The sequence below is a fragment of the Tenebrio molitor genome, chromosome 3 (assembly GCF_963966145.1).
Source record: "Tenebrio molitor chromosome 3, icTenMoli1.1, whole genome shotgun sequence".
Classification (NCBI taxonomy): domain Eukaryota; kingdom Metazoa; phylum Arthropoda; class Insecta; order Coleoptera; family Tenebrionidae; genus Tenebrio; species Tenebrio molitor.
In genome coordinates, this window is record NC_091048.1 from 5021997 (window position 1) to 5037305 (window position 15309).

Sequence of the window (15309 nt, forward strand, 5' to 3'; positions counted from 1 at the left end):
CTGAAGGACGAGTGAAATGTCCTGTTTCTATTTCACGAATTTAATATCATCGATGATTAATCATACCACGTGTTATATTCGATGAGACAATATAATGAATGAAATACAAAATTTTTCATTTATTTGTCGAACTGACAAATTTATTTCAATCAAAAATCCTAACGACGAAAGTAAACAAGATAATAATTTTTTTTTGTTTTTTATTATCGCTGTGATAGCCATGCAACTAAGGACTTTACGCGTTTTGATTGGATCATTCATGATCACATGATACATGAATTATATTATCATTAAAACATTTTATCGATTTTCTTGCCGACTTCAATTATTATAGTACAGTTTGTAACGAGAAACAATCCATTTGCACATAGTGATTTGGATGACATCAACCTCACAAACTTTTAACCCGCAAATGTATGACCCGCGCATTTGGTTGCCACCATGGGTTATCCCGACGGACGCGTCTGATCAACGTCAATTCCCGCTGTCTCACGAGCCAAAAGTTTTCCCTCGAAAACATTTCGGTGCTCAGGAATATACCACGGTATCTGCCCGAGGTTTTCCACATTGACGGCACTGATTTAACTGCCCAGGTTGCCCAAACTTACTATCGCCCAGTTCCCTATACACTCGGCAATTGTATCTCGATCATCGGCTCTCACAAGCCTGATTTAGCGTCCCGACAAATAATTATTAACATGACTCTCAATCTCGTTCATGTCAAACAGCTTCGTTGGGGTCCAGCTGCCAAGCCTCACTGTCTTGCCTGTGCTAAAAATTACCCCCCAGTTGAGGACCCGTAAGAAGATAATTAATGCGACACATGTTTGGATGAAGCAAGTTGATTTATTGTTGCGTTCCATTATCCTGCTTACGCTAGCTTCCTTAGTGTTCAAAAAATACGTGAAAAGGTAAACTTTCTTGGAAGTAACATTTATGACGAACATTTGCATTTATTGCATCTTTCATCTGTGCATATTCATATATCATTTATGTAATTATAATTTAATACTATTTACTATGCAAATTACTAATTTAATAAAAACTAAGTTCTAATTTATTTATCATAAACATTTTGTCGAAGGTTAAATAACAAGACCTAATTTTTTTTTCGGATAATTTTTTTTCTGGTTAGGCCCGAGAGCTTTAGCTCGAGTGTTTAACCAATGAATAAAAATGCTCAAATATCAACGTGTAAAATTGTCTAAAGCAAAAATAGAAGATTAATTCCAGAATACAAACTTTAACGTTAGGTAATTATTTATTTGTAATAAAGTTATGAAAAACACAATTATTAAAAACAATTTGAGAATTTGAGTAGCATACAATTTTAATCACTTTTGACAGATGACAGAGTAGTAGGACGTTTTTATCGCGATAAACATTTTTACTACAACAGTAACTCTAATCTTCGAAAAACGTGTGCAAGTGGTTTACTTTCTTTTTAAAATATGTAATAAAAACATTTTAAATGAGAATCGTCAAACTCAAACGTCTGCCATAAATTCCAAATACCTTAGTTACTTTTCTTGGTAGTGTCAACTTAACGGCAAGCCCTGAATTCACATCTATAACGTACCTATTTGTAAATATTATTAGGTAGTGCCTATCTAAAATTTGTTGACATCAAACATTTTTATAAGAACGACTAATTTGCGAAGAGAATCTACATATGTTCTTGAGGTTTGAAGTTTCATTAGAAAAATTACAAAATGCCTTCAGTTATTAATCACAAAAGAACACATTTTTGAAAAGTGCCATTAAACATTTTTCCGTATATAATAATAGCTCACAATGGCCTTTCTGTGAGGTGACCAGTTAAAAAGCTTCAATACTTAACGTTTTTATGCGAACAGTTGCAACATAATTCTGATCATGGGAAAGCTTGTTCAAAGAGAGAATTTTTCATCTGTATAAAAAAACATACTAAGGAATACACCAACTTGACAATCTGAAAAAGATATTACTTTGAAAAAGAAAATTGCCGAAATAGCCGGAACAGAACGTACCTTTACTCCAAATTCATAATTGATAGGGCCCGGATTTTAGGCAATTAAAAAGTCGGAAATAGGTGCCTAAAATAGTCCCTTAAACTACTGCAAATAGTCCCTTAAAAACTGAAAATAAGCCATACTAGGTCCTTAAAGTTGTGGTTAATTAAATTAAAAAATGTGTTTTTAAAGTTTTAAGTAGGTACACACAAAAAGATATTTACTAATTATTTTTTATTAATTAATATACAATACTACAAGTTTGTTAGTTATTTACATTGTTACGTATTTACATTGCATACAAGATATTGCTCTAAATTTTCTACTTTAAAACATTGTCGGTTATCCACCAAAATGGACTTATATTTTGAAAAACTTCTTTCTACCTCGCAAGAGGTAATGGGCGCAAATTTGTAATAAATTTCTTCCATTTTGGTGTCATGTTCCGGCACATCTTCACCTCTAAAAATTCTTGCCAATTCTAGAAGAAATTTGTATCCAGGATTTTTTTCAGTAACATCTTCAAGTTTTTTTAATGCTACTGCTGCTACAGGGCCTGGAGATTTTTTTAGGGAGGTAAATACGTTTTCAACAATTTTGATTGAATCGGTTAAAGGTAACCCATTTTTTTCCAATTGAGTAATACTTTCGCAGATTATTTTAAAATTACTGCGAACATAAATTAATTGGTTTTTTATTCCGGGTTTCTTCATTATAGACTGTGCTTTTTGAATAGCAACAGCAGAACTTCCATCAAAGGACATGACAACCTGTGAGTAGTTAAAAACAGTTTAACAATCAATTAATTTGCTTATCTTTTATATACTTACTTCTTTAATGGAATCAAAGTGTTCGCTGTAAAACATAGCAGCCTGAAGCCATGTTCCCCATCGTGTTAAAATTGGCTGTGGAGGCAGTGGCATTTCTTTTAGTTTTTCTTTGTACATTTCAACTCTCAAAGGTGCCTTAACGAAAATTTTTTTCACGTTCGAAATTAAATTATCCACATCTTCATATTGATAGCGAATTTTTTCAGCCACTAGATTTAAAGCATGCGCTAAGCATGTGACATGCACAATTTTTGGATAAAACACCTTAAGGTGTCTACCAGATTTTATCATATATGGTGCTCCATCCGTTACAAACAAAAGAAACTTTTCAGCAACAACTCTGGTACTCCACAAGATTTCTACGCATAGACATTTTAAATCAAAATAAATTTAAAAAAGTGAAAAACCCTTACCTAAAGATTGATTTACGAATCTAGCTATTGTCTCATGATTTGTTCTTTCTAATTGTTTAGACGCCAAAAGATAAGATTTTCCAGGTTCATCTTCTGAAAGTTTCCCAACCAGACAATTCGCCACATATCGCCCAAGTGCATCTGTTGTTTCGTCAACTGAAACCCATATGTTAAAAGGATCCAGCTCATTCCGAATGCGGTCAATAGTCTAAAAGTGAAAATAATTTTAAATTAAATATTAAAAGATAGTATGTTCATACATCTTTGTAGCATTTTGGTAAATAATTTTTCCGTAAAGTAGACTCATCCGGAATTTTTCTACCACAATATTTTGTCAGAAAATTCTGAAACGCAGGATTTTGTAGTTTGTGCCATGGTATATTGGCAGCTAAAAAGACGTTACAAAGTTCCATATTGAATGTACTATTTGCCGATTCCTCCAAGTTCTGTGTCAGCAACGTTTGCCGAAGCGGTGTCATAATGTTCTCTTTATGGATGGCCGTTTGCTCATGCTGTTGCAAGTGACATTTTTTTTCGCATATAAACTACAAAAAATAAAATTTTCAAATAAGTAAAAAATATAAAATGACATATTTTTAATTATGCTTAACTTACCAGTTTACCACAAGCTTTACAAAACATTTCTCGGGTTGATTTTATTTCATATAAATCTTTCTTGCTTGTCCACTGTAATATTTTTTCGCGTAAACTAATTTTTTGTTTCGGCATTATGTTCACTTTAAACAGGTTCACAAGAAACACGACCACTGCACGGAGATAAAGTAAACGAGAAATGACAAATTTGTAATGCTTATATTTCTTAAATTTTTAGAAAATGACACCCTTAAGGTTTCTCTTATTGTTTCACTTCGGGATTTTAATTTTCGTTTTTATGGCAAGGACCATTTTATAAACGTTAAAGCTTCTAACAATACCTAAGTATCAGAAAACATTAGACCGCGTATACCTGCACCCCTTCGAACAGAGGCAAACAGATAAACTCTGTAATTTATGCCAGTCCAGTCTAATGGTTTGTGGTACTTAGGTATTGTCGGAGTATTTACCGCTGACATCATGGTCCCAACCGTAAAAGCGAAAAAGTAATTCCTGTATTGTACTGCACTTTGTACATTTCAGTAATTACATCTCCTTAAATTTTAAAATCATAAAGCATTGTAAATTTTATTGAGGTACCACTTTTACATTTTCAATACCGTAAACTTCCCAGAATTCGAAAATTGGGAAAAAACCGCAAAAATGAAATTGATTTTTGGTCATTTTAGGCATGTTCAGGCAGTTAAAAGGTAAAATAGGTATTTAAAGGGCATTTTAGGCCGAATAGGCAGAATCAAATATGGCTCTAATTACTCTAATTAAGCCAGAAATCATTTATAGACAAGTTTCATACATGTGCCTTAAAAAATAAAAATAGTCCATTTTGCCTAAAATCAGGGCCCTAATAATTGATGACGACATCCTCCGAGAATTTAATCCTGTATGGCTCTTTACCAACCAAAGTCATAATCATTAGTAAAGTTAAATTTTTTCGGTTTAGGCAGGTCCACTCAATATTTGTGTTAATACGTGCTAGCACATCTGACTGCAATGACAAAATGCAAATCACAATAACTGACCAATGGCAGTACCTTATTTTCCACTGACTGTCCTGTAAATACTACACAGCAAAATGTAGTTAGAGCAATTAGGGCGATAGCACCGGCCCTGAGATATCTTTCCCAAAAATCGTTTTCATCCTAAAAGATGCATTTGCTATAAATGGTCTCTATTAATATGGAAAGACTTAACCAAAAAGAAGTATAAGGTACAGCTGAGAAAAAGGGAATTACAACAATAGCAAATATGGGAATCCACTTTCGAAATTTTGTTAAAGCGTTAGAAGCGGCACTGCAACACATTTTATGATAGAAAAAAAACCTGCATATTATATGATACCTACTTAATTATTTCAATGTGTCTTTTAATGCAAAATTTTATTCGATGTTCCACTTCCCTCTGGTAGTGTTGGTTTCTAAGTAAAAAGCCGTCATCACAGTTGGTACACTCAACCACGGTGGTAATATGATCAATATGTTTAACAAGCAAGTACACTTGGAATTTTATATGTTCTATAGTGTACAAAAGGATGTTCAGTCCATTTATCATTGCATATGCTAAAACAACAAACGTTGACCTATAAATCAAGTTAAGAACAACGGTGTAATCAGGAAACCATCTGTCAAAGATATATAGAGGAAAAAATACGTCTTCATCATTGGGAACTGGTACAACAAACAAAATTAGAGGTATCAACGATAAAATTGTGTTTCCAATTATAAAATAAGAGTACAACATTGATTCGGTTGTAATTTCTCCAAGAATTTCATAACCAGCGCTGTCCAAGGCTCAGAGTTTGAAATCTGTTAAAGCACTCAAAGCAATTTCGCTACACAAGAGAACAGCTGCGATGTTGAGCATTGCCTGAAAAAGAAAACACTTTCTATTTTGTAAATAATGACGGTAAAAGATTACGTAAATCATCCCGAAAAATAGTGGACTATATTTAACAATATCCGTGAAACTAAAAATGCAGACGAAGAAATAAAATTCTATGGCAGTTAAAACAAATTGAAAGATTAATGTGACGGAAAGAAGGATTTTCGTGAATTTTAACTTCAATATATCAATCGCCATAATTCGGATTATCCATAGAGAGTCATCTGAAATACAGGGTGCGTCTGCTTGAACTTTATATTTGAATATCTTCGTTATTTTAAACGACTGCTCAATGATATTTAGTCTTAATAAAGGCTGCATTACCCTCTTTACATAGGCACTACAAAAATTAACAAGGATCTGGACAGAAGAGGAATATTCAAGAAAAAAATTTATGAAAAAAAAATTATTTTCAGCATTTTCTAACATTATAACTTTTAACATGCATATCAAATGTTTCCGTGTAGATTTTCTGCCTAATAATAATCCTAGTGCTTATTATTGACAAATAAATTAATGTTAAATAAAGACAATTTCCAGACTTCATTCTCCAGTGTGTATTTACGTAGAAAAATACTTCACGGCTTACTGATTTACAAAAAAGAAACATAATTAATTTATTATTTGACAACGTCAAAGTAAAAAAGTTCGTGAAATCTTTGAAATAATCTTTTATACAAGATGTCGTTCTCACAGCAAGAGAAAATTAATATTATTTTTACATATGGAGAGTGTCACCGGTGCTATCGAGCCGCAGCAAGAATTCTTCAGGCCCGTCAAGAAAATGATACATTTTCCGAAATGAATATCAGATAAATTATAAAGCTGTTTGAAGATACTGGCAGTGTTAAAGAATTGCCACGAGTAAGGGATGCATTCCCCAAAAATATTAACTTTCAAAATGCCGTTGTTGATTAGGTAACTGAAAATCCACACACAAGCACAAGAGCAGTAGCGGCTACACTGAATGTCTCACAAAACACGATTATTAGAACTTTAAAGTCTTTGAAATTTCATCCATATGAAATGATCCTGTAACAAGAACTTCACTGAGGAGTTTTTATTCCAGAATTGAAAGGTGTGTGGAAGTTAATGGTCGAAATAAATTTTGAGCATCTAATTTAGTTATAATTATTTTGAGGACATTTTTTTAATTTTCTGTGCTGCTAATTGTGTTACATTGTTGAATTTATTGTAGATATTTTAATTGTTATTATTTAGTATGTGCATAAATTATTTATTCACCTTCACCCCCTCTTTAAGCTTGACGCACCCACTTCCATAATAACCACTTTTATAAATAAAAACAAAAAAATAAGGAGAGTACCGGCTACCGGGTACCCCATGATTCATTGTTTAAAAAATAAAATTAATAACATTTGAATTCGTTTTATTGAAAACTTACTCTAAAATAGTTTAGTACATTTTTCCAGAGAAGACTGATCCCTAGGATGCAAACGTACCTACACCGGAGTTTGTACATACATACCTATTTGAATTTTTATTGTATTTTACCGAATAGTTCAGTAGTAAAAGAATTTTAAATAAGATAACAATGGCCCGTCAAATTGACGTATCTAAATTATTTGCTGAAAAATGAGTCATCTGTGAAACAAATTCGTAACAACTTTCTACGCTTAAACTCTGTTTTGAACACAGCTGGAAAATTAGTTCTTTTTAACACTAATTTATTGCGTAGTCATCAGTAAAAGTGTAATAAAAACAATACAGGGAGATACAGAGGACACAGCTGAATATGTTATACTCCGTAATCTGAGAAAAAGCAAAAAAAAAAAAATTTACTGCGGTTATTTTTCAAATAACTCTGTATCCTTGCAGGTTTTGTTAACTTTTGTTAAGCACATGTCAAGAGGTCATTGAGAAATATAATATTGCTAAATATTGTTTACCTTAATTGATAATTAAAAAAGATATTCGGATATAAAGTTTTAGTAGACGCACCCTGTATAACTCATAAAATGCCCAAATATTTGAATAACTGCTATACCTCGAAGTGGTGCTTTCGTGGAGAAATCCATTGAGGTCGATTTTTGAAAACTGTGTGAATAAATAATGAATAAAAATTAAAGAACTCTTCGTATAATACATTAAAAGTTTTAACTAAACTGTTAATTCTAAATGATTGAGACTTTATCTGTATGTGTTACAATGTGAGAACAAACCAATAGATTGATGATTGTAAAAAGAATGAGAAAAATGAAAAACCGTAACGAAGTAAAACTTAAATTTACTTCTCAAAAATAGAGGTTAATTTGAAGAGAACAGTCAAAATGAGCTGTTACCACCACTACACTTTATCACTGCTCCACGAAGAACATTATCACCTGCTTAGGTAGAACTACTCTCTAAAAATCTTATAGACACGTAATTCAAAGCTTTTAAAGATAAAAGTAGATCTTCTATATGCGTGTAGACGCGTACATTAGTAATGCACACATTAACACTAATTAATATTTCATTTGTCACTTTTTAGTACCTAAAGAAAAATTTAACGATTAACATATATATAATTCTGTTTGAAATCTTCTCAAACTTAAATCTTTTATGATGTCCATGGTTAAATATAGGCACGTGGAAAATATTATTATTACTTATTTAAAAATGTTATATTTTACTTATTCTATGCTTTTCAGCGCTGCCATTATGATCTCAAGGTGAAACCTAACTTAAGTTGTAGTACGTAAGTTGCAATCATAAAATGACTATTAAATTGTAGAAATACTTTAGATTTTAAAACTTCAAGTTGCACAATTTTTATTTATCAACACGTAGATTTTTCGCATTATTTTGTTAATATTCAACATCATATACCTAATTGTACCGTGCAATCAACAATTATTTAGATCAAAGAAGGCTGTATGTCGACAGATGTCCATTTTTCGTTATTGAAAACACCATTACGAAAGTAAGAAAGTAAGATTTTTTAATGGAACGAGTAAATATTTCGTTTTAATTTAATAACCGCTAGATTCATTTACATAATTTTTCACTGAGAGTCGTTTCAAACATTTAGTAAAAATTTGATGTCATTGAAATCATGAAAGCATCACCGGTTTTTGAAATAAATGGAATTTGATATTAAAGTGCAAAATTTAGAGCTATTATTTATTATTAAATTGGGCGGTCACTTCCTCAATAGAGGTTGACATGGGTTATCTATGGTACCTTAAAGGGACTAAAGAATTACTGGAAAAGTTCTCAATAGATGTTTCCCAACAATGAAGTATTTATTTATGACGCTGCAGTTGTAAATCTTGATCATTTTTCGGTGTTAATAGTAAAATTGGAATCATTCAAAAACTATCATTTTCTTTTGATGCGAATTTCATAAATATGTTCTTTGAATTAATTGTGAATTATGAGCGTGCACGGATTTTTTTTTTATTTTGGTCAAAATCAATTTTTTAAATTTTATGGTTCTGAATGAAGTGATACGGGAAAATTGATTGCACACGTTTGAAGCCTTATATAAAGGGAATGTAACCCTAAAGTTTCGTAATTTTTACTAATTTTTTAATAGGGATAATCGTGCAGGCGGTAAAACTTGAATCACCCTGTACAAACTACATACATACCTACGAGTATATATGTACACTGACCGGCAAAAAAAACCGGCCACCCGAACTGTTTTCTTTTTAATCGTTAATAAATGCTTACATTCTCTACTTTAATTACAAATTAGTATTAATTTAAAAAACCCACTTACCCAATTAAAAATAAGTTAAACACAAGAAAATAAATTTAATTTAAAGTAACTAAAATAATAAAAATCATTAAAAACACCATTGTTGTTCGTAGAACACTTAGAACACGTCAAACTTACTTCCAAAATATTTGACATAAGCCTATTTGATTTTTAGTTTCAACAATTGTTAACAAACGAAGTGTGTAGTAAACTGCTGAAAAATTTGCAGTAGGAACATTCTAATGTTGAAGGAGAATCTTGGCCTTTGAAATAAAAACCAAAGGGTGTTAGAGTAAGTATATTTAACATTTTAAAATATTGATAACAAAAAAAATTACATTTCCTAACTTATTGCACAAATAGATAATTCTGTTTCAAAATTTAGCAATATTGTTATTGAACAACATTGATTTTGCATAGATCCAACCAATCAACAGCTTCATATCATAGCAACTACAACATTGTTATGTAGCAATATTGGTAAATTTTAAAACAGAATCGCACCAATTATGACTTATTGTTGTAATTTTCTCTATGCTGCCAGGCTTGTTTTTGACATACGAATGGTTTCCTAGTTATGCTCTAATATAATATACTACAGGGTCTCTATAAATGATTGTCGGGTCAAGCCAGCCTTGGAAAAAAAATTTACTGTGCCGCTTTTTTGAAACCGATGCCTAATTTTAGTTCGTTTTCACGGTCACTTCTGACATTAATGACGTCTTGTTCCCGCTTGTCAGTCGAGTCTTCGTTTGCGCTTCTCAGTCAAGTTTTCGTTCCTTATATTCGTTTTATCGCAGTTAATCAGAGTTAATAAACACCAAAAATCTGTATTTTTCAATACAAATTGCAAGTACGTCCGCTTTTAAAGGTAAACAGACTGGCAATATTTGTGAGGTTATGCTTTAATGTTTTATGTTTTATTTTAGCCGTATTTTCTTCATAATGGTTTATTCTGTTGAACAGAACACGTTCATTGTTGTTTCTTTCTTTCGAAATGGAAGGTTTGTTAATGGTGAATGGATATATTCATTATCTGATTGTAAAAATGAATTCCGGGCAAAATATCCAGACAACATTCAAGATGATTCATTGTTAACTCACATTGGGCGAATTGTGAACAGATTTTTAACAACCGGAACAGTTAGCAAGGGTAAATCGTCAGGACGGCCACCAGTATCTGATGAAATAGTCGAGGATTTGAGAGAAAGGGTGGAAGAGACTCCACAGATATCTGTAGCCCGTTTATCGCAACAATCTGGTGTACCACGAAGCACTTGTCACAAAATAATTAAAAATAGGCTACAACTGCATCCTTATAAGATCAGCGTTGTTCAAGAACTCCAAACTGCAGATTACCAAAGTCGAGTTGAATATTGTAATTGGTTTCAAAATCACCTCAATAATGACAATTTGCTAGATGTTTCCTTCTTCAGCGACGAAGCGTGGTTCTACCTGTCAGTATACGTTAACACTCAGAATTTCAGAATTTGGAGTGCTCAGAATCCACACCAATTTGTAGAGACTCCTTTGCATGTTTCGAAAATTGGCGTATGGATAGCAGTTTCACGTAGAAGACTGATTGGACCAATATTTTTTAACGGAACTATCAATGGACAAAGGTACAGAGAACAAATACTGGAACCATTCATTAATGAGCTCGATGATGAAGAAGTTCAAACTGGATACTTCCAGCATGACGGCGCCACAGCTCACACAGCTCAAGAAACATTAAATTATTTACAAGAGTTTTATGATGATCGCATTAGAAGTAGAAATTTACATCCTGCGTGGCCCCCTCGGTCTCCCGATCTGACTCCATTGGACTTTTCAATCTTTGGTTACCTTAAAAATAGTGTATTTAGGAGGCCACTGCATAACTTAAACGAGCTACGGGAAGAAATTATTCAATGCTGCCGTACCATTAACCAAGAAATGCTGCAAAATATTTTTGAAAATAAACGAAGAAGAATTCTTAAGTGTTTAGAAGCTAATGGTGGACACATTTTCAATCTAATTTATAAAAAATGCCAATTTGTTATTTAGTGTTGTAAATTATGTCGTTGAATAAATTTCATTTTATTGAAAAAAAAAAAACAGTAAGACTTATTTGTTATGAAAAACACTTATTTATATTGGAAGAAAAAATGGGAGTCAATACCGTATTCGACAGTTCAGTCTAGGTCGTATTTATCATTAGCATAAAACAAGAAATGTGAAAGACTGAAAGCAGACAAAAAGGCAGTGGCACACGGGGACGGGACAAGGTGTTCTCAATATTTATCTGTTTCGATTTGTACTCATACCAATTCCTGTACACTGTGTGGCGGTACGATGGGGGCAATAATTGTTCCCCTATTGGTGTTGATATTAAATAATAAATACATTCATGTTAGCAGGAGCAAAACACAGTTGAAACTTGTCTCTGGTTAAAAGCCAACAACCTAACCTGAAAATGTGACATTCTTAATTTGCCGAACAAAGCGGCACATTCAAAATTTGACAAGTTTCCATGGCTGGCTGGACCAGACAATCATTTATAGAGACCCTGTATTTCTAAGCAATCTCTAGAAATATTCTAACTGTAGTAAGAAAAAATCTTGAAAAATTAATGTGTAGTGATATGCACCAAGTTACATTAGATATTTCGTAGATTATAAATGTACTCGTACTAGCATCTCAGTATCACAAGTGTATTAATTTATTAAATAAACTGTATAATACATAGTATACATAGTATACGCTTGATTGTGACACGAGTGTCACAGTGCGTCTTATAAAACGAGTATAAGATATTATTTTTTCTACTTTGGTCGCATTTGGTTTGTATAGCATGGCAATCCACCGTCTTTTGGAAGGCATTGTGCCATGCCTCCAGCGAATTATTTATGCTCGGAATGTCCGAATTGAGTCGGTCAAATGTGTTCCATATGCTGATGGATGACATAACGTGGGACAACTTCTTCCAATCTTCTTCCTACGTGCGTTTTCCGTTATGGGTTTTATTTCGGGGGGAAATCTTGAAGAATTTCGTATAAAAAACTGGACATCCGTAGGTGGTACGAAGCTCACACGAGCAGACTTTTGCACTTCAATCTAACGTCTGCTCTGTTTTCGTGTAAATGAACTAGTCCTGGAATCTTCTGGATTTGTCGCCGAAAGTTTTGCGATAAATGAAAAAAACATCCACCTATATTCGATTTATAAAATGTTTCTTTGAAAGCTTTGAGAGAACCTGTTTCGAAATCGAACATCACCAATTCGGATTCTAAGGCTGCCTGCAATTCTTCAATATTTTTTTCTTATTTCTTTTATTCTTTAGTTCAGTTCTTTATATTGGTCTTACTCCCTCCAAAGTGAAACGAGTATTTACTTACCTCGTCATCCTTTTCTGATATTTGAATATTTGAGCAACCTCCATCAATAACTTTCGTAACTATCTATTAAAGTCACTAATTTCAAGATACTCTATGCTCAATATTCAAGGTTGTCTGAATAAAACATTGTTTACAGTTATTAAAGTCAAATTACTAAAATTAATTACTAAATAATTATATTTAATGGCACCGATTACATTACGATAAGGACGATTTAGGAATCAAACATCAGTTTATGAATACTTGTATGTTTGGTAAGTTGGAATTTCATAATTTAAATTACATACACTGACCGGCACAAAAAACGACTCATTATGATTTTTTTAATAAATGATCTTGAAATTATATTTGTGCTTATTTTTCTTTTCCATTGACCGCTTGTTAATTTCAATATTAATGAATTATTTTATCTAAATTATAGTGTATTAATGGACCTCATTAATACACTATTTTTCATTAGTCAACGATTTTTGCGATTTTGACGTTTTGATTAAATTTTGATGTATAAACAACCTCGAACATGCATTGTTTGCACTTACCAACACTGCAGCAGGTAGTGCAGCAGGGTTTTCTATATTTTATAGCTCCATAACTGCACAATTACAAATTCAATTTTTCAAAAACCGACATTTTTGGTTATAATTGGCATGTCATATTTTTCAAAGGTAACTAGGTTTCCTTAGCAACCGTGATTTTTACGTGAAATTGAATGCGAATGGAGTTGACGTCTTCTGACACTCTTTGTGGAAAAGTGAATAGAAAGTGTTGAAAAATTTTAAAATGGGCTACCCTGATGACAAAAAAAGAATGAAGGTATTCATAAGGTGTTATATTTATGGAAAAAGATGAAATTGGTTTTGATTTGGCTTTAATTTCAAAATTTGTTACCAAAAAAAAAAGTTTGCAGTCAACGAAAAAATTTTGTAATCAACTCTTTTGTTAATGGGCGATTAATAATCTCAACTATTAAAGCCACTCACTCGCTTAACTCGTTCGTGTTTTAAACAGTTTCGATTATTAATCGCCTTCATTAACAAACTAGTTTATTAAATAACTATTATTATAGTTAAATTGGGATATTTTCAATGATCTAGTGTGCTATGCTCTCCATGGCAATCGAATTGTTTTGTTTAAATAAATTATTAGAAAATATGCGCTGCTTCCAAGTTGTGTTTTTGTCGGTTGATTTACGTGTTAAAAGATTTAATTTGACAATACGAGAAAAATGCTGTTAAAATTTTGGCAATTTTTTCATAACACAATTTTTTCCAAAAAATTGCTTTTATTTTTTTTTTTTTATTAAAATTTTATTTGCTGTGTTTAATGTTTTGTTTGTCGGATATTCTTTGGCAAAAATAACTTAAATAACACTTATCAATACAACATGATATAAAAAAAAAATTTCTAAAACAATGAATTACTTAATTATATTAATAAAATTCAAAGTGAGTCGTTTTTTGTGCCGGTCAGTGTATATACAACGTGTCTCAGAAATCAGCGCATTAATTCTAACTGGTAATATTGGTAATACTACTAATCATTACAAGATGAGTGAGATGAGTGAGCGCCGTTATTGTCAATACAATAATGAAGGCACCGACGAAATAGTGATTCTTTCACTCTTTCCAGCATTCCTCTGTTATTGCGAATTGTTGTGGCAACATTTTCCACCAGTTCTCTTAAAACGTCAATTGTATTAATTGGGATCGATTATACCGAGTCCTTCAGTACCCCCACGAGAAGGAGTCGCAAGGATATTCTCTGGGCTCGAGGACCACTCCCGCACGATTCACCATACACAATATCTATACCGTGAGTTTTTTTATTTTACTGAACATAGGATTCATGGATCTGTAAGTTTGGTTGCCTATTTCAAATGAATTGACTTGTCCATTTTAGAACTGGACATAGCCATTTTACATTGAATGTTCAGCGAAATAAAAAACGCAGTGTATATTCAATATTCAAAAATGAACGTGCCATTTTCACAAAATTTTAGCTTAAATCACAGAATCAACATGTAAACACCTGTCTTTTGGAGTCGGATAAAACTAATTAAAAAAAATTAATCCCCTTTATCTCTCCCTCGGCCGAAAAAATGGTACATAACAATTTTGTTGCTCGTGACCAGATCTGTCACTGGTTAAATTTAATGTACTTATTTGTGAGATACGTTGTATATACAGGGTGGTCCCGATATAACCTGCCAGAAGAAATCCAGTAATAGGTGACGATGAGTAGAACTCATACACAAAAAATGATTCTAATAAAAGTCTTTTCTATTATTATTAAATTAAGTTAAATTGCGGAGGCAAACCTTTTACGCAATTTTTGTTTAAGCAATTAAGAAGTAAAATTGAATTAAACAGTATTGTCGGATGAACTAAAGCGGAGGGTGGTATATTCAAATTTTAGTCATGATTCCCCTTGTGTTGATCATAACGCGCCCAGTCGGTTTCGGGAACCTGTTTATTTTTTTTTTTTTATTGTTTTTATTCA

General features: G+C 32.3%; 2 protein-coding genes across 2 annotated transcripts in view; both read right to left on the minus strand.

Moving 5' to 3' along the window:
• LOC138125606 (uncharacterized) overlaps positions 1–15309 on the minus strand; it is a 196000-nt gene that overhangs the window by 112308 nt on the left and 68383 nt on the right. The gene's annotated exons all lie outside the window — the stretch shown is intronic.
• On the minus strand, positions 2211–4048 carry LOC138127024 (uncharacterized). Its single transcript, XM_069042878.1, has 5 exons — positions 3850–4048; positions 3495–3779; positions 3235–3442; positions 2822–3180; positions 2211–2761 (listed from the first exon to the last, which is right to left on the minus strand). Exons 1-5 carry the CDS (start codon positions 3961–3963, stop codon positions 2273–2275), a joined length of 1455 nt encoding a protein of 484 aa, XP_068898979.1. The 5' UTR covers positions 3964–4048; the 3' UTR covers positions 2211–2272.

What these genes read in the sequence shown, in the direction of transcription:
- LOC138127024 (XM_069042878.1), bottom strand. Translation starts at nt 3,963, where the DNA reads ATGCCGAAACAAAAAATTAGTTTACGCGAAAAAATATTACAGTGGACA. An exon ending in ATTCGTAAATCAATCTTTAG is followed by an intron (nt 3,181 to 3,234) that starts GTAAGGGTTTTT and finishes GTCTATGCGTAG; the next exon opens with AAATCTTGTGGAGTACCAGA. An exon ending in ACTTTGATTCCATTAAAGAA is followed by an intron (nt 2,762 to 2,821) that starts GTAAGTATATAA and finishes AACTACTCACAG; the next exon opens with GTTGTCATGTCCTTTGATGG.